This window comes from Linepithema humile, chromosome 8, assembly GCF_040581485.1.
Source record: "Linepithema humile isolate Giens D197 chromosome 8, Lhum_UNIL_v1.0, whole genome shotgun sequence".
Classification (NCBI taxonomy): Eukaryota; Metazoa; Arthropoda; class Insecta; order Hymenoptera; family Formicidae; genus Linepithema; species Linepithema humile.
The window spans coordinates 8097723-8125340 of NC_090135.1; the positions used below are offsets into that span (position 1 = coordinate 8097723).

General features: G+C 33.1%; 2 protein-coding genes and 1 long non-coding RNA gene across 13 annotated transcripts in view; 1 reads left to right on the top strand and 2 right to left on the bottom strand.

Moving 5' to 3' along the window:
- The first annotated feature begins 303 nt into the window (after positions 1 to 303).
- On the top strand, positions 304 to 7376 carry LOC105670539 (uncharacterized). Its single transcript, XR_001100448.2, has 3 exons — positions 304 to 4591; positions 4892 to 5022; positions 7282 to 7376. It is a non-coding gene; the product is annotated as an uncharacterized lncRNA (long non-coding RNA).
- On the bottom strand, positions 6551 to 8044 carry LOC105670537 (vacuolar protein sorting 20). Its single transcript, XM_012364089.2, has 3 exons — positions 7839 to 8044; positions 7501 to 7610; positions 6551 to 7417 (listed from the first exon to the last, which is right to left on the bottom strand). Exons 1-3 carry the CDS (start codon positions 7902 to 7904, stop codon positions 6949 to 6951), a joined length of 645 nt encoding a protein of 214 aa, XP_012219512.1. The 5' UTR covers positions 7905 to 8044; the 3' UTR covers positions 6551 to 6948.
- Positions 8045 to 8854: 810 nt separating this feature from the next.
- The window catches only part of Rbp6 (RNA-binding protein 6), a 581361-nt gene continuing 562597 nt past the window's right edge, over positions 8855 to 27618 (bottom strand). For all 11 annotated transcript variants that reach the window (XM_012364145.2, XM_067360265.1, XM_067360264.1 and 8 more), the window contains 3 exons: positions 24182 to 24459; positions 22869 to 22933; positions 8855 to 22527 (listed from right to left, as the gene is read on the bottom strand). In XM_012364145.2, the coding sequence (XP_012219568.1) occupies positions 22892 to 22933; positions 24182 to 24459 (320 nt within the window). In that variant the 3' untranslated portion in view covers positions 8855 to 22527; positions 22869 to 22891. The remainder of the gene's footprint in view (positions 22528 to 22868; positions 22934 to 24181; positions 24460 to 27618) is intronic.

The window sequence follows — 27618 nt, forward strand, 5'->3', positions numbered from 1 at the left end:
GAGATAAGTAGTTTTGCATTAAACAGTATTTGTTAGTTGTTTTTGGCCTTTTAAAAAATTTAATCTAAAATAAAATAAATTTTGCTCCAATGAATAAAAACAACAAATTAACTGTATATATTTGAATTTCTAATAAAATTTTATTTTAACGTCAATGGAAAAACCCATGAATGGAAAAGCCCAGTCTATTAATAATATTAAGGAAATGGGTATAAACGTAAAATTTTAGCTGAGGTATTATCTTTAATGTTTTTTTCTTCTTGTTTTATAAATTTGACAGATATTAGCTCAAAGGATTTTTATAGCAATATATAATTTGTGCACACATATCAATCATCGTATATACAACAAATTTTTTAATTCAATAATTTAATAAAATTAAAAAAATTATTGTTATCTATAGCGATCAGTCTATTCTTATTTAATCATAAACTTCCTTATTAGTGTCGCGTATTTTTCCGAGAATAAAAAACTTAAAATATAATCTTGGTTTATTATTTGATTGACGCCAAACTCGTGGAAAAATTCAACCATTGTTTACAAGAAATTTTTCTGATTAATTAAATGCTGTTTAACGCAAATGAAGTGGAAAATCAATAGTAGCATTTCGATAACGAGGACTGGCAACATTTGCGAGCAACAAGTTGCTCTGATCACGTCATAATCGTAAGCATCTCATTTAGAACAACGGTACAATTAATACAACTTCTATCGCGACGAGCCTCTCGAGACAGGATCAATTTATGCATCGAGTAATATTCCTACCTGGTTTAATCTACAAGCTTTAAATCAAACTACGTGATGGTAATACGATACTATCGATGTTGACTCACACTCACACACGTAACCAACACGATATGTCGTATAAACACAAGATTGCGTTTCGATGTCAACGGAAAGACGTAGCCCATTAACGGTATTACAAGGAAAGGTAAGAAAGTAAAAACACGATAAATTTATAAGAATATTTAAAATAATTTTAAATGTTGAAAATAAATATTAAGGATTACTCTAACGCTATAAATTAAAAAATGTGTGTTTTTGTAGAAATACTTAACTGTTAGTATAAAAAGATAAATTTATTTGACTATGATGTTTTAATGTACTTATGTTGATTAGAAAAAAGTAAAAATAATTAGTAATTTGATTGATAACGCAAGCAAAGAGAAATAAAAATATAATTTTGATGCATTGACGAGACATGCACACACAGTATTATATCGGCTTTTCGTTCGTCAAAAGAGAAAAGACGTAACGATCGAAATTGCAACAGGTGAGCTGAATAAGTAGTTTTAATCTATTTACAAACTTGATATCTGATTTTGTGGATAGCTTAAATATCAAGTACTTTTTATCCGATATCTATATCGTAGTAAGAATAATTTTCAAGAGAGTGAAGATAATAAGTTCTTATCCAAAATTAAATCAACATATTATCTAAATAGAATATAACTCTAAAGAGAGATAACATATTCGTGACTTATTTGTGATATTCCAGCTATTTGAATAAATCAAATAGTCAAAATTGTCTCTATGTTATTTTAAGAGCATGTTTACATAAGATATTGGCTTTTTCGAAAGATTATGCACACATATACATATATCGTGACTTTGACCATGATTCTGTTATAAAGAAATGCAACTATAACAAGTATTTTTATGATATACACGTTTCATTTTATTATTACATTACAGTATTTATTAAAAATAATACCACACAAATATTTCTATGTTAATATAATCATCTATAATCTTTCAGAGACGAAGATGGATAACATATGTACATAATCTTTCGAAAAAATTCATATCAATCAAAAATCAATATCTTATGTTAATATGCTTTTAAAATAACATAGAGAGAAATTTAAGGAATAGATATATTCAAATAGCTAAAATATCACAAATGAGTCACGAATATATTATCTCATTAGAATAATATCCTATTTAGATAATATGTTGATTTAACTTGAGGTAAGAACTTATTATTTTACTCACTTGAAAATTATTTTTACTACGATTTATATTTATATATATATAGATATTTATATATTTTTTTGTATTAATATTAAATAACTAAAGTACGGAATGCAAAGATGCAATACAAAGATTAACAATTAAAATATTAAAAAGACTATAAGAAAACTAAAGAAGAAAATATCTTTATATATATACATACATTAGCGATTGAAAAGAAAGATATGCCGAATAGTTACATTGATAATATCTGCGCAAAAAATATTACAGAAATAGTCTTATCACAGTAAATAAAGTTTAAGATTTCTTTTGTCTGATGTTTTAATCATTTAAAGTTGTTGACTTGTTGATATTACTAATTATCTGAAGTGTTTTTGCTAATAAGTGGTTTTTTTCCTAACAAAGAAGAAGTAATATCAAATGATGTCATATATTAGAAACTGTCTGACAAACATAAAAAAAGTAAAAAAAATGCTAAATGTTTATATATACGCGCGATTTACACTCATATTCTAATTATTTTGCAGTCGCGCATTTTTGAGATAGGAAAAAGTAACATAAAAGATTTTTAATAAAGAATGTTAAGGACCTGAGATCTCTTGTCAATATTTCTATAATCAATACGATCTCAATTACTATAGTCACAAAATTTTAAGTATTTGGTTGAATTTTATTATCCATTAATATAAAATTATATCAAGTAAATAAGAATAATGTTAAAGAAATTATAGAATTTCTGTGCATCATATGATGTACTGCTAATCAATTGTAAAACAATGTTAGCAAGCATCGAAAAAGAAGTGAAAATAATGATTATTGTTTGCCGAACAACTTGTGTATATGATCGTTCTTTACGCATTTCCTTCCTCCTTTTCCTTGGTTTCATTCATTCACCAAGGCCACCCGGTTTTAAATGCGGAACCATTCACATACGTCATTTAAATACTCACATATTTCCGCATTTCTTTGCTGAGCAATGTATTCTAACATTTCTCCATTGTTTATTCTGGCATTACTTTTCAAATATATTTACACATACAATAGCCTATTGTAAATAATATCGCTTATGCAATTTTCTATATTAAAAATTTAACTCTTCGATTTTTTGATATAACAAAGTGTTTTACACAAACTCCATAAATTAATTGTTAAAAAAACTACAAATAGAATTAAGTATAAAATAATTAATATACACTTTTTTCAGGCGATTAATTTTACACCAAGATAAAACTTGTAAATTGTCGATATTTGATACTAATGACAGAAGTTTACTTTCGAGCAACGTCTAGGCGCCACATCGTTTGCAAGAAAAATTAGAATACATTATCGGTACTTCGTAACAGTCTTAGAGTTAAAAAAATACTTTCAAGTAGCTGGCAATCAGTATACAATTACGATATCGAGTGTCCTTTATCTCAACAAAATATTCACGCCTCAATACACATCGACATGCGCTGTTGTGCGCATTTTAATAAAGTTGTCAGCGATAAATGCGCAGTACGCCAGCAAAATATAAATATTCTTTGCAAGTATAAATACACATATAGATACTTCATATAAATAATATTGTATTTAACTTTGAAATGAGAGAGAGAGAGAGAGAGAGAGAGTAATTGAAACCATCACAATTCTACCTGTGCTACACAAATTTATATTTTTTTATATTTTCATATTATTAATTGAAATGATGATCGACTATTAATACAAATGGCTGCAAACAGCTGGAAACTGAATCGAACTCTTGCAAAAAACACCGAGACAATTCGCTTTCGGATTTTGGACAAGTAAAGGCAACTGAGCAGAATTTTAAGTTAAGCATCACGTGAAAACATCGAGATAGTTATTCCCGAATTTCTTTCAAGAAATATAATTTGCACACATGCGACAGTGCGTATAATGCAAAGTTGGATTACTAGCTTTCGGATGTTTGTTTCGGAAAAAATCTTCGTCACGTAAGTGCTTTTCGGGTACAAAATAATCACAAACATTAGAATTTTAGAGACTTATCCTTATCATACAATATATTTTTATAATGCGCGTATATAGATACTGATAATACTATGTATATTGCAATGCACCGATGCATTAAGATACACGAGTGGTATCGAGACCAAATAAGTTGGCGAATTGCCAAAAAAAATACATTTATATGTTTGAACAATTCAGATATGTAAAATAATCGAATTTTTTACCTGACTAATATAGATGTGTATATCCATGTCACGATAAAAGTACATGCAGTGTGTATGAGCATGTGCAGCATAAAAAACTGAGAAAATCCGTTTTTGTCACATGTCGCCACGTCAATTTTTCGCTGAGTTATAACGTTTTGAAAATTCGGCACCTGTCGTCTATAAATAGAGTGAAGATGCGCCGCGATTCACAGAATTGTGTGATACGCGGAAAAGTGTGGAATGCGTGGAATGCGGAGATGCTATTAATACTATTATGACCTAGATTGATTCGTAGTAAAGGCATTGACCTATGGGGACGTGGCAGACGCTCGACTTTTATCATCGGTCAATTTCGGGACGTATGTCGGAATCACTCGGGATGCATATGATCAAGGATCGATGAGATTGCGCGGGAAAATGTAGTAAACAAATGTCAATTAAAGGTAAGAGATTAGTACATTTTATAAGGCCAAAATCATTTGTCCCAAGTAAATAATTTCAATAATATCATCAATTAATTACAAAAACAAAATTAACCACTTTGATATTTAGTATAACAACGCAAAATAATTGCTAGCTTGGTTTGCCACATTTATAGGTTAAAATGGCAAGTAGAGAGCATTTTTAATTAGCTATTTATCATTGGTGTATTTACTTGTAAACATTTGTTTTTAAAAATGTTTGTGAAAATCATATAAATGTACTATATTAAATTTTGTTATTAATTCTATAATTTATTACAGCTGAAGGAACTAATTATGGAACAGCCAATTCTGTAATCAAAAGAATATGTGAAAAAGGATAAATAAAAGATTACAGGATTTGTACAGTGAGGTGCTATTAGCAATGTTCATTCACATAATATATTTACAAAGTAAGTTTTATATTAGTAAATATTATGTTGAATTGGTCAATTACTTTATAGATACACGAAATGCTGTCAATTAGATTCATAATATTTAGTTTAAACTTTAGTTTTGAGAAATTTATCTAAAATTTAGCTATGTTTGTAAAAATTATTAGTATAATATTTATTAAAATATCTAATTCCTACTACATCCAAGAAAATATTTATTTGCGTTTAAGTAATTTATTTTCTTAATAAATATTTACTCATATTTAGAAAACGTTTTCTTAAATCAAGTAATATTTTTTTAAAACTAAGAAATGATTTTTTGAGATCTAATATATGTATTTACTTAAAAGTAGTAGTCAGTTTCAAATAAATATTTCTTTAAATTCAGTTTTTAAATTACTTGAATAAAAAAACTTGACTTTAGAAAAAAATGTTTAAATTTAAAACTACATTTTCTTGAAAATAATATTTATTTATATTCACCTACGTAATTTACGTACTCTGTACGTTTTAAATTTTAAAATATGTTATTCTTATCCCAAAATTACCATGAATAATGTCGCATAGCGCGGATACATATACTATTGTTTCACGTCTATCTCAGAACTCGTGATGCTTATCTACGAATGTGTTTAATACTGTTTGTTGACGTAATTTATCGGCGCACAGATAAAATTTTTTCGTCAATAATGTAGGTGATTTTCCAAGGTAATGTATGTTTTGGGCAACTGCGTTTAAATTCTTCAAACATATGTTTTAAATTAAATAGTAGGAATTAAATATTTTAATAAATATTATACTAATAATTTTCACACACTAAATTTTAGTTAAATTTTTTAAGATAAATTTCTCAAAATTAAAGTCTACATTGAATATTAGGAATGTAATTAATCAATTTAAATATTGTTAACTTTATCTATATGCAATTTGTGAAATGTAGTGTATTAATGACTACGCAAAATGAAAATATTACGTAAAAATGGAAAATAAGATAAAATTTTAAATTGATCTTAATTCTCATTAGTATATTACACGGTTCTTATTTCCCGTTAAAAAGAAACATTAGTCTGATTATGCATATTGCAAATAAGCACATAAGATCAAGTTGCAACAACTTACGTCATTGCGTAATGCTGAGGTCACCATAATGTTGCAATTTCAAGTATCATGCTAATGAAGAAAGATAATTACTAGAGATTATCTTGTAATACGTTTATATATCAACTTTTAATTTTATCGAATTTATATTATTGTTCAAAATAAAAAAATATGTGAAGTAATTCTTTTTATGTGCACTGGATAAGCTATTAAAATATCACAATAAGTATAATATAATATAAATATGTGAAGTGTATTGCAATATGTAGCTTTAATGCAGCAATGAAACATATAATTTCCACGATAGCTAATGAGAATTAATAGATAATATAAATTCATAACTACATTGAACATATATTCTGTGCTGTACGTGCGTGAATGCATACTTACATGCAATTAAATTTTCTTAATAAGAAAAGGAAATATTTTTGATTAACTGAATACAATATAACATGAAAAAATTGTTTATTCATATAACTCATTTTCGCGATTGGTTGGTTTTTATATATATACATATACATTGCAAAATGGACAATATTTAAGATATTGCAATTTGTTAAAACTAATATTTTATTTTTTGCTAAAGTTTTAGTAATTTTTGTAGATAAATTTTATAAATTATACTTTGTAATTACTTGCTGTACATATATACATAGTTTGTTGCACAAAGTCTTATGCTCATTTTCACCAATGTAGATTAACTGTAATCTCGGTTCAATTTACTCTTCATCTTTTTCTAGTTCTAAGAATTAGAAAAAAGTGAAGAGTAAGTTAAACCGAAATTAAAGTTAATCTACGTTGGAATCGGGCGTTAATGTAGCAAAAATCTGTTGATTCTTAAAAGTTTTATGCCGTTAGTGCAATGGGCTCCTGAATTTTTTCTTTTGTACGATTTTTATCTTGTTCTGGTAAATCTGTTGGCACATCTGGTAGTACAACATTGGTTGGTATTTCAGGAGCTTTTTCATTGATTTCTGCTTCCATTAGCGCATCCAATTCTGCTTCAATTTCATCTTCATCAATTTCATCCTCTGAAGTCATTGTCATTGTCGATGTCAATATTTCATCTATTTCTTTTTGTTTTTCAATACCCTCTATTGTTTCATCCATGACCTTTTCGATATCATCTATAGATAACAAAGCGTGTAACTGCTTCAATGCAGTATTACCCACTTTTAGGCCATCGACAACTTTCATTTCAACTTGAGCAAATTCTAAGTCATGGACCATACGTTCAAGATTTTCCAGCTGTCCATCTACACGTGAAAGAACTTGTTCTTGGTATTTTTTCTTGCGTAAGAGAAGCAATGCACGGCTGAAAATTATAAAATAACATTAAAAAAGAAATGTAATGCAGATGTTTCAATATAATACTTAAAAAGATGAAATAACACTTACTCTTTCCTTCCATTTTTTAAAAGTTCTTTTGCGAGCGATCGTTCCTTCTCCAAACTTTGTTCAATTCTTCTTTGGTATTGTTTAATTTTATCTCTGGTTTGTTTCACTTGCTGCAAAATATAAAAACTTAATAACAATACATTCCTGATAGTTTTGAGGTTATAACATACTATACAATTCCAATATTCATATATGTTCAACACCATTTTTTGCTGACAATATATTATAAATTATATAATCGATAACAATTCAAGGGAACTGTAATCAAGTGTAATGATAAAAGCACGATTTAGTTAAATTCAATTATAAAGTATGTAGAGGTTAAGACGGTGGCTTACCAGGATTGCTTTGTCCTGTTCGGTGATGCGACTTTGTTGCTTTTTCTTCGCGAAAAAGATCCCCATTTTGTTTACAATATTAGCTTGAGCTGCGAGCCAAATTTTAGGTTGAGACTCGCAAGCTCACAAGTCACGCTGAGCTTGACAGTTGCTAGCAGGCGTCAGCAGTATATCGATATGCCGGGTGGTAGCCATTTTAATCGTTCGAGATAGAAATTGCGATTCTCGAAGTGCACGCATGACGTCATTGCTTCCGCGCAGTATGGCGGCAGAGCCTTTTCAAGTATTTAATCGTTTCTGAATTGTGTTAGAATATTTCGTATTTTGCGAATCAGATATTTAGTGGTGAAACCGTAAAGTGATGAAAAAGTTTTACAGATCATAATGTGTAGTTTTAAAGTATTAGAATAGTGAAAAATATAGTTTTAGCGACTGAAGAGAGCCATGAGCCGGTAGCTAGAACAATCGTTAGAAGAACAGCTAGAACTTTGTGAAAATTACTTTGTTTAATTTTCTGCGAGGTAAGTTGTAAAGTAATTAGAAAGAAAATTGATCTATTTTATAACAACTTAATTCCAGTTTATGCAATTATGCTTTCTAATATGTATATTAAAGTTTATGTATATATTATATTATATGGGTATATATTAAATTTTTCATTAGATTTGTACATATGTATTTATACATTTATATTTGGTATTTATTCAAGTATTTTTTCAATTTGCAATATTAATGTTTGATGTATTAAATTTTTCTTCGGATTAAGTCTAATATTTATTGCAATAACATAAAAATCTTATATAAAATAAGGGATTAGATATACATTTTATTTTGCATAAAATATATCTAATATAAAAAAAAGATGATTTATAAAAATTAATAATATATTGAGAAAAAGGAAAAATAGGAGATAATATATATATATATATATATATATATATATATATATATATGTATATATTATCTCACTAATAGGAGATAATATATATACATATATAAATCACAGAGACCTTAGATTGAATTGAACAATGTCTATTATATTATATATTTTATTCCCACATACACACGGCACGTTGTGAACCTTTTCTTAAATATTAATAATATTATCATAATAATAATAATAATCATAATCGTCCTTATCATCATCTTCATCATCCTTCATTATCTTCGTCATCGCAATAATAATAATTTCAATAATAATAAGTAAACAATAATAAACATAATAATGTGAATTCATGAGTTTCATATTTATATTTATGTATATATATTTATAATAAATCATATCGCAATAATCATCGTATCATATAATATATATTTATATGTACAGAGGGGTATAATATTGTTATTCTTTATTAGTTTAATATTTATAATCGCAATATTATATTTATTTTTGTTTGTATACATACACAATTAATTAGATTATCGGCCCTTGCTCGCGCCTTTTGGCGGATAATTTCTCACTTTCTATCTTTTGTTTCTATCTCGCGTTTCCCACTTAAACATCCCGGGACCGAGTATTCTCCCACAATTGCTCGAGTGTCGCGCAATCGAACGATCTCGTACCTCTTTCTCCGTTTGAGAAAAGCATCGCCGACGGACCCGAAGTTCTTCAATCGATCGGGTTAATCGATCGGGTTAATCGATCGATTCGCTTCCCCGAACTTCGGTACTCCGCGATCGTTTTGTTTTTATTTTACAAAACATCCATTATAGTCTGGCCGCTTTTGGACAGAGAGTCGATCTCTTCTTCACCTAATTTTCGCTTCCAAATCTTGCTCGAGTGATTGAACACGATGCCTTTTGCTTTCTCGTAACAATCTTGACCGCGAGAAGAGGACGCTCGGTTCTCCCCCCAGCAGCGGGCCTTTCATAAATATTCTGTACAACGTTATAATTATTATAAATCATCAATATATCTTATATAGTCTTATAGTTATGTCATTATTATCGGTAGTGTAAAATTGAAACTTTTACGTACTTACGTAGATTAGATTAGCGTCTGCTCGCCCACTCGCTCGCAGGCGACCTATCGTTATGTATACATACCATTTTTTGTTCTTTTTCTTTTAAGTCAATACATAATCGTATAATTTAGTATGTCGCTATATGTACTGCAATCGTTTACGATTAGTAAGAATATGTAAAATTGGTATTTCATCTTATCCCTTGGCTTGCTTGTTTATAATTCAATAAATCTCGTTTAAGCATCCACATAATCATTTAATATACATGGAATTAAAAGGGGCTTAGTTATTGCTTGTTATATTGCAAGTTTCCTCATTGCAAGCTGTGCCATGCCGTCGAGCTTTTTCGCATTCGTTACTCCTCTTTACCACTATTTGCGATCCTCTCGCTGCGAATCACAGAAATTATGCCCGAAAGTTTGGTTTTCCTCATTCGCTATTCACATCATCGAATGTGAATAACAAGACATCATCAGACCTAATATATATGTATAGTATAAGCGTTTATCGAATCATTATAGTTTATCGCTGTTAAAAAATCGGAATTTAACGTTCGGAATCAATGATAGTACGAAACCTCTTAATTCATCATTTGGCGTTGCGAAATAACATACCATAAAATTAGATCTTACAAATTACTTAGCGTTTAATAATAATGCAATGCGGAAAAATTGCTAGTATGTTTGCAGATTATTTTGTATGTCATCGCTTTCTTGAAAATCTTAGTAAACGGACTTACATCATTGCACCTGAATATATAAAAAATGACACGTGTATACTTTCTAAAATAATATTTACACATGATTTTTCAGAAACAAAAAGAAAAACAAAAGACTTATTTTGCAGCAATCATAATTGTCATAAATTCTTGTGAATTACGATATTACTGATTGTTATTGTACAGGAAATAAAATAGAAATTTATCAGACAATTAATAACGATACATTACGTTACACGTCATAAATTCACTTGATATGTAAATTTTACATATAAAAACATATAAAATCAACTTTTTTTGCTTTGTGTTTTTGTTAATAAAATAATCGTGTCATTATATAATTCTATATTCTTTATAAATATCAGTTTTAAACGATAACGTTATAACTTCAAATATTAAATGATGTAACAATGTAACAAATTATTAATGAATTAGACATCAAGAAAACTAAACAAAATGCGATCGTAGGATATTCATCCATATCCTTTTCGTTTAAATGGGCAGATTGACATAGCACAGTTATCAAAATATTACGAAGAGTACAAAGAATTACTTTAGTAGCACAAAAGCGTTGTATTAATTAATGTAACACAATATAATTTAGATTTTAGAAAATGCATATTTCAAATTATTACTCAATCTTTCTGAATTGCATCAATTAAATTAGTCTTATGGCAGACGATTCGATATCTTACACGATAAATATATGCATCGACATCGCATAAAAGAAAACTATATCAAAGATATGGACCGAATAATCTCATGGATCAAAAGACTAATTAAAGAACTGATGGAGAACTTTGCAGTTGTAAAACTGCTTTTGGCAAGTAATGAATCTTGTGAAAAAGTCGACCAGTAATTTGTCATTCGACAAAATAACGAGTTACAAGCGCTGATTAAAGGGAACAAACATTTTCAAAAGACTCATTTTTTACCAAATTATTCTTACATAATTATCGCTGCGCTCGTAGAAATTATATAATGTGTTAGAATAATTATAGCAATGATAATTTCGGTGGAGTCCAGATGTGACGTTTGATTAATTCGACGGTTAGCAAATCTTGACTAAAGTTCGCACTTTTGCACGCAGGAAGAATATTAACAGTTGTCGGTTACGTGTAACGGCACATATGAACGTACGCAAAGTGTAATTACATTGTCATATAAGTAGCATGATGTCTTGCGAGATACATATAGAGTATATACATATCGTATATAGGGTTATATTTATATTATATTCGCGCGTATCCCAATATGGATCGCCGTTATCCGTCATTTCGCTAATATATCGTACGTATCGCTGCTTAGCAAGCCTCATTAACGCAAGTAACTTAATTTAGGGACGACGATTGTTCCCCGGGACACGTTTCGAAATAAAAAAAAAAAAGTTTAACGCATTCACTGCCGGTTCTTATTTGTATGAGCGGCTCTTCCGTCGCCTGGCTATTCAGAACTCGTGAGAGCGAAGACAACAGTGCACTACGGTCGGCAGTGAATGAGTTGTCACAAGCGCTACTGAAAATAAAGGAAAAGAGCGTTGCGATAGTTCGTGAGTGGCGAACGCAATGTTATTAATGTTGACAGCAATAACGTATTACTAATCGTAACAGAACTCAACAGACGGAAACTAACAAGCTTAATTTTCCGTCAGGAAAATTAATTCTAATAGGACTTCTGTCCTGTTCAGCTCCGTGATTCAGGCTTAAGACTAGATACACGCGATACCAAATCGGCCGTGTGACTTGAGACTCATTCTATTTAACTCTCTTAACTGATTAGATCGTGTTTTTTTTTGTTTTTTTTTTGTTTTTTTTTGTTTGTTTAAAGTGCCTTTAGGATACCAATCGAGATTGGTAGCGTGATAGTTTTTATAACTTCGCACGTGTCCCGTGGAGGAAGCGAGTTTGCGTTTAGGGTGGTTTATCTACTTAAGAGTTTTACTCTCTGAGAGTGAGCTTCAACGGTCAAGCTTAGTGTCCATTTGGGGTTTCTCTCGCTTCAGTTCGTCGATTTTTTTATTCATAGTAAAATTTTTTTGCATATACTTTGAATGAATCAATCTAAGAATTTCATTGTTTAAAAGTAAATTGCGATAAATGAATAAGTTTACAACATGAGAACAAACGTAGAAAGTATTTTCCTAATCCACCTAAGCCATTAATCTATCTAGACACTCATTTAATACTTTGAGAATAATTTTTTACAACAAAAAATCACAGTGTGCATTTAACTGAAATTTTTGACACGTTGCTCGCAGATGTAGAAACTTCTCAAATGGACACACAATCTTCGACCGAAAGCAAAACACGTAATCTCGAGAACTGTTGGTGCTGTTGCACAATATATATATATATATATTTTTTTTTTTTGATAATTGCTTAACTACCTACGGATTCCAGGGAGCTTTTTGTTCGATATTCTCGAGCCGTTCACATTGTGGGAAGAGCTACGAGGACCCGATCGCATTTCCTTGCAAATTGTTCCGGCTGCCGGTTCTCGCGTTCGAGGAAACCAAAATCAAACGCGTAATTTCGTGTCGCGCAGCGAAGACGCGCTAAACTATCCGCTCTAGGAAACGTATTTTAGTCGAGGAATAGAGAGTACGTAAAAAGTGTGATCGAGGGATCGATATCGACAACTCTGTGAAAAGTTATAATCTGACTTCTCACTGTGTGCGTGCTACGTTTGTATGAACGTGTCCCTGTACTGACCGTGTAAACGCGCGTGCGTGTGTGTGAGTGTGTCAGTGTATGCGTTTATCTATCGTAGCAAATGCGTGTATATTTATTATTATATAAACCTTGATCGCAGTTTAGGAAACTGTGTTGTTAACGTCTCTAATCAGAGTCCCATCAAATTGGTGTCTTAACGATGTGAACTTGCGATTGTGTGTGTGTGTGTGTGTGTGTGTCTGTGTGTATGTGTTTGTTTGCGAAATAACGTGTGTGTAATTTGAAATGTTAATTATATATCTGCTCGCGAAGAAAAGCCGTGTACGTCCTCACCGAACTTGAACTTGTCTGGTAGGTTTCGAGAGTTTGAGCTTGAACGAGTGTAATTTGCGTGTTCAACGATGGATCCGTGCGTGTGGGCAATTATTGCCGCGCGATTAGGCAGAAACGCGGAAAAAGTTTCGCGTAAACTTCATAATGGATTATATACGCGCCTCGCATGGTGCGCCGTAATACTCATTTATTTATTTCACCCACGATATAGGCGATAACAACAATTAATTACGAAGGATTTGCGCATGCAATCTGCTACTGCGCCTCGCCGTTTAAATTATTACTCGATATTGCTTTTTTCCATATGAAGTAATGTGTGCTTGAACGATACTCGTTCGGGTTTTTTTTTTTTTTTTTTTTTTCTTTCTTTACTCTTTTTACTCAGCAGCGTCTCAAATAACGCGATCCTCAATGCGAGAAACGAGGAAGAAAAAGAACTTGGTCGAATGCAGGACCGTGGTAGAGTCAAAATTTTAGTGTGCCAATCTGATTACACTGCTGTTTGCTGATACCGGAATATCATAAAGGAGTCGACAATTAATCGTAATCATTCATATAAGTTTATAGCTTTGATTTTATCTATAGAATATTTTTTTATGTTTTGTATATGCGTGCGCACAAGCGCGCACGTGTGTATTTACGTGTGTCGCGTGTGTGCTTACAATATTTCATAATTAAGTTTATTTAAAGTTCTTGATGGTGTTCTGATATCAGCATTGATGTATATGTGCTTACATAACGCACGTCTCTTTTTCCTCTTTTTCCTCTTCTCGTTTGTACCTGAACGATAATTCTTATGGATTCGCAGTGAGAATTAACGTCGCGACGCAAGCTGGATCATTGCGATTATGTCGTGTGTGTGTGTGTATGTTATGTATGTGTTTGCGAATGAAAGTATGTGTGTATGTGTGTGACGTTAGCGTCTCTCATTCAATCTCCGGCCATGTGCTCGAAAACTTTTCGTCCTATCGGTTCGCCGCTCATTTACGGAGTAGTAAAATTACTTAACTAATTAATTAATCTGCTCCGCATGATTTTGCCTTCCTCTTTCTCTCTTTATACGCCTCATCGTGTATATATATATATATATGTATATATGTATATATCGATCATTATTATCTTATTATTTATACGTATGTATATATGTATATATCATATGTGGTCGCACGAGGGGCGGCTGAATACGACGAGCGATCGATATCGTCGTATTATTTTATTTCGTCTATCTCATATCCACATAATTAATTCGTTTTCGTCTAAATAGGTCTTGTAAAAAAAGCTCTTGGGAATCACGAATAGGCTCGTAGAATCTAGCCTACTCTAGCCGCGCCTCGCGCATAACCCTTCCTCCTTAGCCACCCCGTTGCCCCCCCCTCCCTCCCCCCTCCCAATAATTATATCGCAATCGGTGGTGATCCAAAAGTTTTAGTACAATAGTATATTAGCTTTAAAACATCAATAACTATATATACAAATGCATAAAACAATGTCTCAATATATCTGTTCATCTTCATAATTCTCATATCTTTTTTCGCCTTTTATATATATCTCGTTTATATATAATTATAATATATTTTTTGCTTTTCTTAATCATTTAATATGTATATTTATATATGTATTTATATATGTATTTATATTCATATTTATATATTTATATTTTTATATACTAGATATATATATGTAATATTTCAATATTAATATATTTCATATTTATAAATATAAACGCATGGACTATACTCACATATATTTTGCTTGTTCTTGTTTCTCCTACAAATTCATCTCTCTTCTTTTTCTTTCCCTCTCCCTCTCTCGGTCTTTCTTTCTCTTTCCTCTTTCTCTCCTCTTCTATACTTTTGTACCTTGCATACTTTTCTCACTCTTCTTCATTCGCTCTCTTTCTCTTTCTCGCTCACTCATTCTTTTTTTCTCGCTTTCGTTCACTCTTTTTCTCAACTTATTTGTATATTACGATCGCGTCTCTTTCTAATTAATAATTGATCGTAGATTTTTTCGAATATGTATACATTTATATATGTGTGTGTGTGTGTGTGTGTGTGCGTGTGAGTTTGTCTGCCTGTGTGTGTTATGTATACACATATATATACATATATATATTTTTTTTTTTAGGTCTTCCAGGAGAGGCCGGAAACCTCGAACATCCCGAAGCTGCTGTTGCAGTTTTATCGGTGAGTGTTTACATTTTGATATATTAATGTCGTAACATAATGCAATTGTGATACGAAGCAAACCGATGTAAAGTGAGAAAGACGAAGTAAAGAAGAATTAAAATATATTACTGTTTAAAGAAATTAGAGTACTATGAAGAAATCGATAAATATTAATGATTTGAAAGTAATAGTATTATATATAGGAATATATATGATTGATCTGAGTAAAGTTGCTCCTTATAAGTTTATAAGTAATTGCCTTTTCATGAATGGCGCTACATATTGCAGAAGAGGGTTAATATACTCTTAAAATATGAAAAGTTACAATTAATATACATTCGTAGTATTCTGCTTTCATTAAACAGTCATCATAAAGGGTTCAATCAGAATTTGCATCTGTTTTTGAAACTGCTGATACAATTTTTTTCGAGGGCACTTCCTCTGACGATTGATTGGCAGTAGTAAATAATTCAATGGTCCTGTTCACAAGATTAACAATTCAACAAAAGTTAAATTCGAACATAAAAAATAATCTTCTAATAATTATTTCAACAGAGCACATATAAATGAAATTACCAATCTATTGATATGCAAAGAAACAAATAAAATGTTAAATCTGTTTATGTTAATTTCTTTGATCCTATATTTGAAGTGCATATTGTAATTTAATAATATTATACAATAGCGAGTTAAATAATGACGATTTATAAATTCTATATTTTAAGCTTTATAAAGTGATACACAATGAAAAATATGACAATTGGCTATCAATTTAGACCTTGTTAATTACCGGGCGGTTTTTAAAAATTACTTCAAATCACAAAAGATTTATAATCATATTTTTCAAGTGATTTGAAAGAGAATTTGAAGGAGAGTTCAAAGCAAGCTGTTCGAAAAAAAATTTTTGAATTGTCAACTTTTTGAACTAGATCACCGAATCGATAATTTATTCCTCTTGATTTCGTTTTATACTTTACTTTGGTTTACATCGTATTCCGGAATTGTATCGGTATTTGCGCAAAAAGAAGCGCTATGAACTTTAAGGGAGAAACACAGTGGCATTTGTAACTTTTTGCGAGAAGATTTTAGCGGTCGGGAACAAAACTTCATAATTCCGTCGTCGGATCGAGGATAGAACACGCTAAACTTTTTTTGTCCAAAACCCGCTGTGAACATTAAACTACTATCCATCGAGTAGACATTGTGCGAACAATCCGGAATTCTCTCGGTTTTTCTCGTCTCTATCTTGGAAAGTTACAGCTTGTACGCTTAACTGAGACCTTCTTTTCTGCTTTGCTTTTGCCTCTCTCTTTTTTCCTATGTATATATATATATATATATACATATATATATATATATGTATATGTATTTTTTAAATATTTTTTTGTCTTCTTCACTGCGATCTCGCGCGTCTTTTCTTAAGCCTACGTACGATGAAACTCGCATTTACATACGCTCTACGTTCTGTTGAGCTGGTGTTATTCCTTGTTTATATGTATGTGTATGTGCATGTTACTTGTATTAATCTTTACGCTTCCGCAACGAAGCTCACCCGTGTAACATCTTGTTTTCTTATTTGTAACTGTTCATATAAAGTATATATGTCGCTACGGCCGACACCGTTGTATCGTATTCCTGCAATCCATCTCCGCCAATCGAAATATAAATCGAATCAAAATAAAGTATGTATTAAAGTGCGCGATGAACACTAAGAGTGCTAAAAGCTTCGAATTTTATCCAGTAATATCTAGCATTGTTGTTGCATAAGGAAACAAAATCGCCAAATGAAACGAGTAGAGAACGAGAGAACAAGAACGCGCGAATGTACTTTCGTAGTTTTAAAGTAGAGGATATTTTGTAACTGCAAGAATTTATGAAATAGATATAAGTTTAAGAAAGAGTTATGTAAATGTTTAAAACAATTTATGAATAATTAATAAGTAATTTTTAATGACATTTAAATAGATTAGATAAATATATGGAATATTGAGAAAATATAGTTATTTAACAATCGTTAACAAAAATTTTTACTGATAGCATAATTTTGATATAATATAATTTATTAATTAACGTAATAGCCGTTAAAAAGTTATTTAAAGTTTGCGATAAATCGTAAGCATATGAATTCTTTCAAACCAGTTAAATAAAAAATGACATTGCAGTCACAAACTATCTCTACTTTAGAAGATATTTAAACGTATTTATATACGATATATTTAGCCAATGATTTTAATTTGGCAATCAAAACTTCTATTTTTAAATTTTACAGATAAAGAAAGATGTATTGGATTTATTTTGATATTTTGTTTATTATTTTTAATGCATCTAAAATATTTTAACTTTTGCTTATTAAATAATAATTATTCCAACTAAAATCACTTATTTTTTTGATTCAAAAAAGCGATTGTCCGGATAAGGTCAATCGCTTTTTTATATCTTATGCAATATATCTATTTTGAACATTTGTTTTTGAAGATATCACGCTTCTTTTTACGCTGCATCAATCTCTGAGACATAACGAGACAGCTACCATTTTGTTTTGCTTATGGAAATGGGACGTATACAAAATGTAGTGACACACGCGATCGCAGTTTGTTTCACTTCATCTCCCTTTCTCCAGCCTCGATACACTATTTTTTTCAAACAAACCGAGTTTTACGCATCGCGCGAATAATTTAGGAACTTAAGAATACTATGACTTCTGTCAATACGTCTTAGCCTTCATCATCCCGTCGCTGTACGTCTCTTTGTGGTCATGAAAATGTATTGCTAACGTTCGTTAAGAATTGACTCGTTTGCGCGCAATATTACTCTCTTTTCCTGTGTTGCGTGCACGTTCACCCGAAAAAAAAACAAAATGGTTGCCGTTCAACGTGACGCACGTACCAATTTAAAGTTACTTCTATTTTTCTCTTTTTTTTTGTTTACCCTGTTGTTTAATGCAATAATAATAACAGCACGCACATAATAGGTCGCGCGTATAGTCATTTATATAATTATAATTAATCGATCGATGACTCTTCCTTGAATTCAATTATAATAATGATAATGTGCAATAAGGAACCGTTTATTTAGCGATATTAACGAAACACGAATATTTCAGTCGTATAAATTACGCGCATAATTTGTTAAGACGTGGCCTTTGTCGTCAGAAAGAAGGGAGGAACCTCTTCGAAAACTCTTCATCAATATGTTGGAGTTTCTCATACTCATGCATTATGTTTAAATGTATTTCATTTTACCGCAGTATATAATAATTTCAGGCCTTTTTATGCGTGCAACCTTTGTTCTAAATATTGGAAAGTTTCGGTACACTTGAGAGACGATTTATCTACTATCGTTTATTCGTAGAACGCAATGACATTTAGTGTGCTGCAATACGTGGCAAAAAACGCCCGCATAACAGAGACTTAACTATTTGTATCTACGTTGGTTGATAATAATCAAGATTAACATGAAATTTGCTCTCATTGTCAATATTATAGCTATATAGGATTTTAATCTAGAAAGAGATATCAAACTGATAACTCAGAGTTAATTGAGCGAGACTGTTGATGCAGCTTAGCCTACAAGTGTTGGTGATCAACTCGTAGTGTGATATCCATTCATTAAATTTCCATAGAAATGGATCGTTTGGTTTATTCGAAAAAAATAACACTAAAAAATGTCGATCGCTCTCAATCGTCCAGGAAGCTCGTACCTAGGAGAATCAATTCTATTCTCACGCTAATTGAAATTCCTCTCGTCTTTCCGCGCAATATCACAAGGTCACGACAAAGTTAATCTAAATCCCAATCACGAATACTCCATTGGAATCTATCAATCTCTGCTCATTCACACGTCGATTGGACTGCGTTATGCAATCTAGAGTTAAGTGATGTCGTCTGAAAGAAAGAGGAGCGCACGAAGTAACGCGCTCGCTAAGAATTCGCGAAAACGATTCAAAAATGCGACACTTCGACCGAAATGTCGCCTGTTTCTGTATCGTATAACGTAGTCCAATTGAAGCTCGAATTTTGAAAGAAGCCGACCTCTCATTTTTAGTCGAGCGAAATTTTCTGGCCTCTTTTGACATCCAGAATTGTATTACTGGAAGCGCGAATGAACGTAACATCCGATGTCCAGCCATTTTTTTTTTGTTTGCGATATATAGATTACAATATAATGTTCACTCTCACGTTTATGTCTTTCTTCGCTAGCCCGTTTAATCCCTAGATCTAATCGCGACGCTATTAGCGACCGCACGTTTTAATCCTAAAGGATGCCCGCTTTCGTACTCTCACGCACGCTTTTTTCGGCTTTCTCTCTTTCTCTCTCTCCCTTTCACTCTCCATCTTTCTCTCCGTATAATTTTAGGTTTTTTGTTTCTTTTTTTTTTCTCTCTCTCAGTTATCTCCTCGTCCACCCTTTAAGTTAGCATTTGAAGCGCACCGTCAATTGATGCTCTGTACATCGCGGACGAAGATTACGCGCGATATCTCTATATGTATATGTATATATTTACTAGCTTTCTTTCTTAGTTCGATCTGTTTCTGATCGTTTGATCTCCTTCTGTATAAATCTTAGGTTTGCACCTACGTTGGTTAACACCGACGCTGGTTAACTAATTTTTTTTTCTGCCTGTCTGTGTTAAGTAGGATTATAATCTAGTGAAGGACAATGAATCTCTACGCTAACCGGAGTTAGTTAATCCAGACTATCGGTGTAACTCAGCCTTAGACGATTAGACGCCGGGGATGTGAAGCGTGTGTCGTAGCTTTCGTCGTGTATGCGCGTGTGCGTGTGTTTTATGTAAAGTGTCTTACAGTTGTTTACGATTGAAAGAAACTCTCGTGTCTTCTTTCGCTTCCATCGTGTTGGTTTGTCTATAGGGTCATGCATATACGGCATTATTTTAAATCAATAATACAGTAATTCGCATACGCGTAATATATGTATATATGTAATGAGATAATTACTGCATGTAATCGGTTTTAAAGCTATACAGTGGCCGATTCATAACATCCACACACATCGTCTGGCGCTTCCGTAAACGGAAGCTCCGTGCGGAACTTTGAAGCGAGCGTTCAGTGTCAATTAGAATTACGCAGTGGCACAAATCAACGCCATTTATATCCCTAATTTGAAAGCAAGGCCATCGACGTCGCGTTGAGCGACTTTGCCGTAACGTAATTGAATATTACAGTTAATACAACAATAAAGAAATTATTAATGATAGCTTCTAAAATTCTTTCAGTCACCGCGAAACATGTTTATTGCCATAAAACACAGTATTCTTTTATAAAATTTATAATTATAATTATACACAATCGTTATATACATGCATTAAGTAATCGTGTTTATTTATTGGGATATAAACGACGGATTCGTCGACGAAATGCGACTAAAGAACTTTCGCTACTCTGTGATTCTAATGATATTATCTAGTACTATTTTTTTTTTCCCTCCTGAAAGTCTTCCGCTATTGCGCCTCTCATCATCTCTCAACGCTATATTCTTGCATGTTTTTTTTCCCTCCCGCAAGAAATGCTAATAGCGTGACGTCAAATATATAACACGCCTACGTATATAACTCCCTCATTCGCGCGCCATTATATTCTTTTGCTTTGTTAATTCGTTACGCACCCGGGAAAGCAGAACTGCGACAGGATAGGAAAGAAGCACCGTTCCGCCATGTAGCTAGCGAAAAGGCACGTTGGGAGAGAAGAAGGAGCTTGAATTTGCAAGTGGAGGCGCAGAGAAAGAGCAGCAAAAAAGATCCCTTAATTTATCCATTCTAATTTTTCATCAGCCTTTTATCCTTTTCTCTCTTCTCCGCGTCATCGTCCTTCTCGGCCGCGATTAAATTCCTTAAACCTCCTCGCGCTTACGATTAAAACTTGAAAGCTCAAAAACAAAGTCTTTCCCAGGTGTGAACGCGTAATGTGTATGTGCCTATCATTATGTAATATATTTATGCGGGCACGCGCAGTACATGGCGCTCATTAATAATTGCAATCGCCATAGTAATCATGTAATAATTAATAGTTATAATTATTATATTCGTGAGAGTTGGTATCTCTTCCGTCTCTTTATCTGCCTTAAATACTAGAAATCATACGTTATCGTCTAATAATTATCAATTATTTATATATTTATATATATATATATATATGTATATATATATTTATATTTTTATATATATATATACTATTTATATATTCTAGACTTAACCGCTTAAATATTTAGCAATTAATAATATTAATTTAATTTATTATTATTATATTATTATTCTTTTTATTAATGTCGGAGAACGGGCTGGCGTCAATACGCAGTTTCGGCCATAGTTTAGCCTATTGCAGCGCGCGTTATTTCCTCTTCCTGTTTCTGTCTGACAGTCGGTCTTCCTGCCGTTCTTTTTGCGTTTTTTTTTTTTTTCTTTGTTCTTCTCTGGACGTCTTCCCCGTTGTATTAATTTTCTCCTTTTGCTTCAACAGTATTCATTTTCTTTTCTCTAACTACAGTTGCATCCAACTGCTTGGATTTAATGCTCTAAATTCTTTCTTAATGCGTTATATGTATTATTCGCGTAATATTATATTCCAGTTGTTTACAACCTGAACTTTGAAGTTATATCGAATGGATCTTACTTGATCGTTGTCGTCTGCTCGACTATTATCTGTTTTCGAGCAAATTTTGCTCAAATATATTGCAACTTTCGATCATCATTTGTAATAGACGTGTGTGTGTTTTCTTTTTCGTCCAGAGATCATTCATTGTGTTATAGCTGTCTTAAATCCTCCGTGTTGCTTATTATATCAGGCGACCGTGCTGCGTTCTGCCGTCTCGTCCATCCTGGTGAAAAAAATTAAGGATTCAACAAATTAGGTATTTCTTTCACGGCCAGTTTTAATCGTTCAAGATTCACGTAAAACTTTTCTCAAATGTGTGAAAGATTACTTTTGTCTTTTTTTTTAATATCAAATGAATTGTTTGATATTCGTTTTCCTGCTGTTGTTATTAATATTCTGTTATGTAGAATTGTTTCGTGATAAAAATCGTGACAGATAAATACTGTACAAAAATAGTGAAGTAGGAGAAGAAATGTTGAATATAAAATACTTTTGACAAGTGTCAAGTAAATTTGTTTCAACATAAAGTCTTATTCGACAAAATGCTGTCAATGGCATACATACCTGCTATTAGGTCTTGACAAGGCTCAATGGTAGCCATTAGTGAACGCCGCTGGTATTAGAGGTCCCTGAAACAGGACAAGATACCGGTCTTATCAACCATTCCATGAAAATTATGATGGTTACACAAGGATGAGCGCCAAAGATTAACCCTTACGTTCGCCTGCATATCTAAAATTGCAGCGTGCAATTGCGGTACTTGGCCTTTGAGGTTGTAGTTTCTTTTTTGTGCTATATTTATCATAATTCGACAAGATAATAATAAGTAAAAAGTACAAAGGACGTGATGTTACACTGGAAGTCTTGGGCATATGTTGAACATATTAACACCGTAGATAATAACAGATTAGAGAAAAATCCTAGAAATAATATTAAATATATCTTCGATACGAGTCAATGTAATAATTGTTATACTATACCTGACGGACTAGAGACATACTCATAAAATATGGAATTAGAATACAAAATGTATAAAGCGTACAATCATATAATATGTACGTAGAAGCAATTTTGGTAAAATTGATAATGACTTGCATTAAATATAATTTATGTTTGCACGGGATATTATACCCATATTTGCTTTTCATAGATGCATAAAGCTGATGAAATTGCAATATGGAACGAAATGATAAAGAGCTTGGTCGATAGTCAGATAATTCTTTAACATAACAATATTTCATATCAGCATTAAATACAGCATTCTTAATTAATGCGTGCTATATACATTTTTTAATATGAAAAAGCAAATATACATTTTTTATCAATCATTTATTCTGATAATTTGCTTTAATAGCTATAAATATTTTTTAAAAGTACATATATTTATGGAAAATGTATGAGAAATTTTTCATTATTTCTCATGTCCATTATAATTTCATATCCATTAAAATGAAATAGAGAAGCTTCCTTTGATTAGTTTCTTTTTGCAATAGTTTCTAGCTGAATCTGGCAGTTACTATTTCTGATTTTTTTCAATGGTTTTTCGCATCTATGTCAACTATTCTATATATATATAAATTTGATTGAGTAAAAAAAATTCTATTTAGTTGACAAAGTTCCATTCACGAAAGGGAAAACGACATACTTGTTTTTGACGCAATACAAAAAATTGTGTAGCTTATATTGTCAATCATGGAACAAAACCGACTGGATGAATGTTATGCGACAAAAAAAAAAAAAAAAAAAAAAAAAAACGCTACGAGATTTTCGAAATGCCAAATTCACCACCATAAAAAAGACCACGCTCTTCCTTTCGTTCCATCTATGTCGGGAAGGGCCCAATCCGGTGACAAAGAGGGAGCATTAAGTGGACTTACGGGACTGTAGTTGAGCGGGGCACGGGATACGGCGATCGCGGGGAACGCGGTCGTGGGGGGCTGCGGGCTAGCTGCGGCCTGGACGTAGCTTGCGACTGCGGAATCCGCGGCTGCGGCTGCTGCTGCGGCGGCGGCGCTCGAGCTGTACATGTCAATTGGGCCCGGCGAATTGGCCGCCGGGAAAGATCGGCCCTGCGGCCCACCGTGGCCGCCGGCGGCGTGCGGCGACGCCGGTGGGAATCCGGCCTGCGCTGCGGCCGCCTGGTAGTTGTTCATCACTGGAACGAACCAGCGTCAATGTTCATCCTCTCTTAACCCGATCGAGCGAGCATACGTCGTGATCGCGGACGATCCTCGGCGAAGCTCGCCCTCGTCTTTCACGGAGTACGCGAAATATTCATAGATTTGCTTTCGAATTAGATTTCACCCAAGCAATACCAATCAAAAATAATTTCACGAAATCCTCAACTACTGCTTCCCAATTTGGAGCAATATCATCGCTGTATTCAATTTGATTGTTACTTTGTTAATGGACTAACTATTTCTTATCTAGTTTCATGTTAATGAGTTATGTTAGTGAGAAATGGATCTTTTTATGATCTATGCTAAGACGCAATGTAAATTGTGGATGAATGGCGTTGAAATTAGCTTTGATTGCATTATGATAGTTGAGGATTTGAGAAGATTTTAGATTGAGAAGACATATCTTTCATTTAACTTTATCAAATGACATAAAACCGCGTTCAATTTTCGAGTAATTGTAGAGCATAATATTTCACAACAATTAAACACATTTGGAGACAATCATTGGAAAATAACGGTGAAAATTCTGATTATTTCATTCTGCCCGTGATAGTGATACGAGCATTGCATGCCTTATCCCTTTTGGGAATCTTCCATGCAAGTACCTTGAAGCATGTGGTTGCTCCGTTCGTGGTTGGCGTTCGCCTCTAGATTTTAGTTTTTTTCGCCTCTTTCCGCTTGCTAGTATCAAACTCATTTCGCTTGCATTACGATATATTCTAGTGAGCTAAATCTCATTAAAGATAAAATTCTTTAATTTGTATACTAATGTGATGTTTATTGTAATGAATTCACATTTGTGTGAAAGCGAACGACGAAGTTCTTTGGGCTACCTTACTTCGAGGACTGTGCATGTGTTTTGCGCGCTTAACGATCGCACAAATACGATTACAAATACGATTACGTTGAGTACGTATCGCGATACATACATTACATACAAGGAGAAGGATAGAGTTTGTTTAACGAATTTTCGCGCAATGCATTTCATTGAAGAAAAAAAAAAAAAAAAGAAAGGAAGAGAAAAGAAGACACTCATGAAGCACATTGCAAGGCAGCCTTTACGTACGATCATAGAGATAATAAAAAAAAAAGCGCCTTGCACATATACATATGTATGACATTGTACAACACGTCGCTGGGACAAGCAACGCAATCGCACGAGGCAGTGATAGCGATGGATTTGAGAAATTACGAGATACAACAGGCTTTCGACTATGATTACTGCTCTAATGTTCGATATGCACGAGGATCAATTTCCCCTCGTGAAGTTAAGAAGTCAAATGGGGCAAAAATTGATACGGTTGATTCGATTAGAAAGGCCAAGCGACGAAAACTAAACTTACCCCATTTCGCGTTCGGCTCTCAAAGTTAAAGATTCCGTGAGAATACAAACAAGAGAAGCGAGGAAAATTGCAGTAATGCGGACAATCATAGAGTCTGGCACAATGAAGAATAAATACAACATCGAGTTCGTGTCAATATTTTTAGAATAATAATTAGGTTTTCTTATAAAACTGATATTAAAATACAATAAGAATTGAAAGTAAGAAAACCCTTTAAATAATAAATTATTTCACATGTCAGTTAAAATTCAATTGAAACATCTTAAGATTTTCCATGAAGAATTTTAGAAAATAGGTTTATTCTCCTTTGCACCAAATTCAGTTGTTGGCAGAAAAACAAAAGTAATTTAGACAAAAGCTAACTTCTCCCTTTAAACAAATGAACACCGGTGCTTTTTAGTAATCTAATATTTTGGGTTTTTTAACGTTTCATATATCATGCTTCTTCTCCTTTAAGATTTGTCTTTAAGAAAAATATATGTTAGTCTTAGAAGTTTCTGTTTGCAGTACGCTAACACGTCGTACACATACTACACAATACACAATAAATAGGATTAAATACTAATGCAATTACTGCGTTTGTGAAAGCTATTTTCTTTCTTCGAATATTTCTTTCTTAATCCTGCCAACGACTGCCCTCCGCGTTTCTCAATACTTCGCGAATAAAAGTAACAAGGGGCGAAATCAGGGCAAAACTATTCCGCGCTACTCACGAAACTGTATCGCGCACGGGGAAGCTGTCTTTTCTCGGCGCGTCGTTCGCATTCTGGAACTTTAACACTCGTAAAAACTCTGACAGATAACCAATAAGAAGCGGCGGAGATTAATGCATCTGACTTGAACGATCCCGTATATTGCGCGCCCGCGTTGTTCTCGCGAGAGTTCGCATAAATGTCATATGGAGCGTACTTTTGGATTAACGGCGGTCGCGAAAGCGAAAAGAGGAAAAAGACGACGAGAACAAGGAGTAAGAAGAAGAGGAAGAAGTTTCGGCGAAGGGAAGGAGATTGTAAGCGGGCGGTACGCGAAGAATTTGAAACTCTCTCTCGACGGGGGCGTGGGGAAAGGGGGAGGGAGGGGGGAGGAGGGGCCGCGGTGGCGGCGGGTCCACGGGAAACCGAAAACGCCTGAGCGTACAATCTAAAAACCCATTCAGCTTTTAAACTCTTGACAATGGCGGCCGGTTACAAAGTTCTGTGTCGGCGCAGGGGGGAAAGCGCGTGGGAACGCGGCGCGGGGAGAAGGATAGGCGCGATTCAAAAGTTTGATTTATTTGAGAGGAGATTGCGGACGGCACGACGGCGCGACGGCGGGCAGATCGGGGGCAGATTCTAGATGGGGAAACGACGGAAAAGAAAAAAAAATAAAATAAAAGAGCAAAGGCGTATTTCGCTGCCGGCATCTTGGCGCCCTCACGCGTGCGACACTTCTCTTGGGAGCCGCCTACCTCTCTTCTTTTCTTTCGTTTTCTTACCTACGATTTTTTCAGCAATTCAACGGGACGTGGGTCACGCAAGAATGGGGGAATGAAAAAAGTAACGAGACGGTATCTGCATTAGAATTGAATGACATTTTTTTGTACGAAATAACTTCACGGCGACGCGTGAAGAAAATGAATTTAAAATTGAAAAATGTTGCGAAACTGAAAAATTATGTGATTCCGTGACATAATACAGTCTCATTTACTTTATTCGCATCTTGTAAATCAACGAATGCAATCAGCGTTGTAGGCTTTTCACGAATTTCCATTGATTTCTCATTAATCAATCGAAACTCGCGATATTCGATAAT

What these genes read in the sequence shown, in the direction of transcription:
- LOC105670537 (XM_012364089.2), bottom strand. Translation starts at nt 7,904, where the DNA reads ATGGGGATCTTTTTCGCGAAGAAAAAGCAACAAAGTCGCATCACCGAA. An exon ending in AACAGGACAAAGCAATCCTG is followed by an intron (nt 7,611 to 7,838) that starts GTAAGCCACCGT and finishes TATATTTTGCAG; the next exon opens with CAAGTGAAACAAACCAGAGA. An exon ending in TTAAAAAATGGAAGGAAAGA is followed by an intron (nt 7,418 to 7,500) that starts GTAAGTGTTATT and finishes TATAATTTTCAG; the next exon opens with CCGTGCATTGCTTCTCTTAC.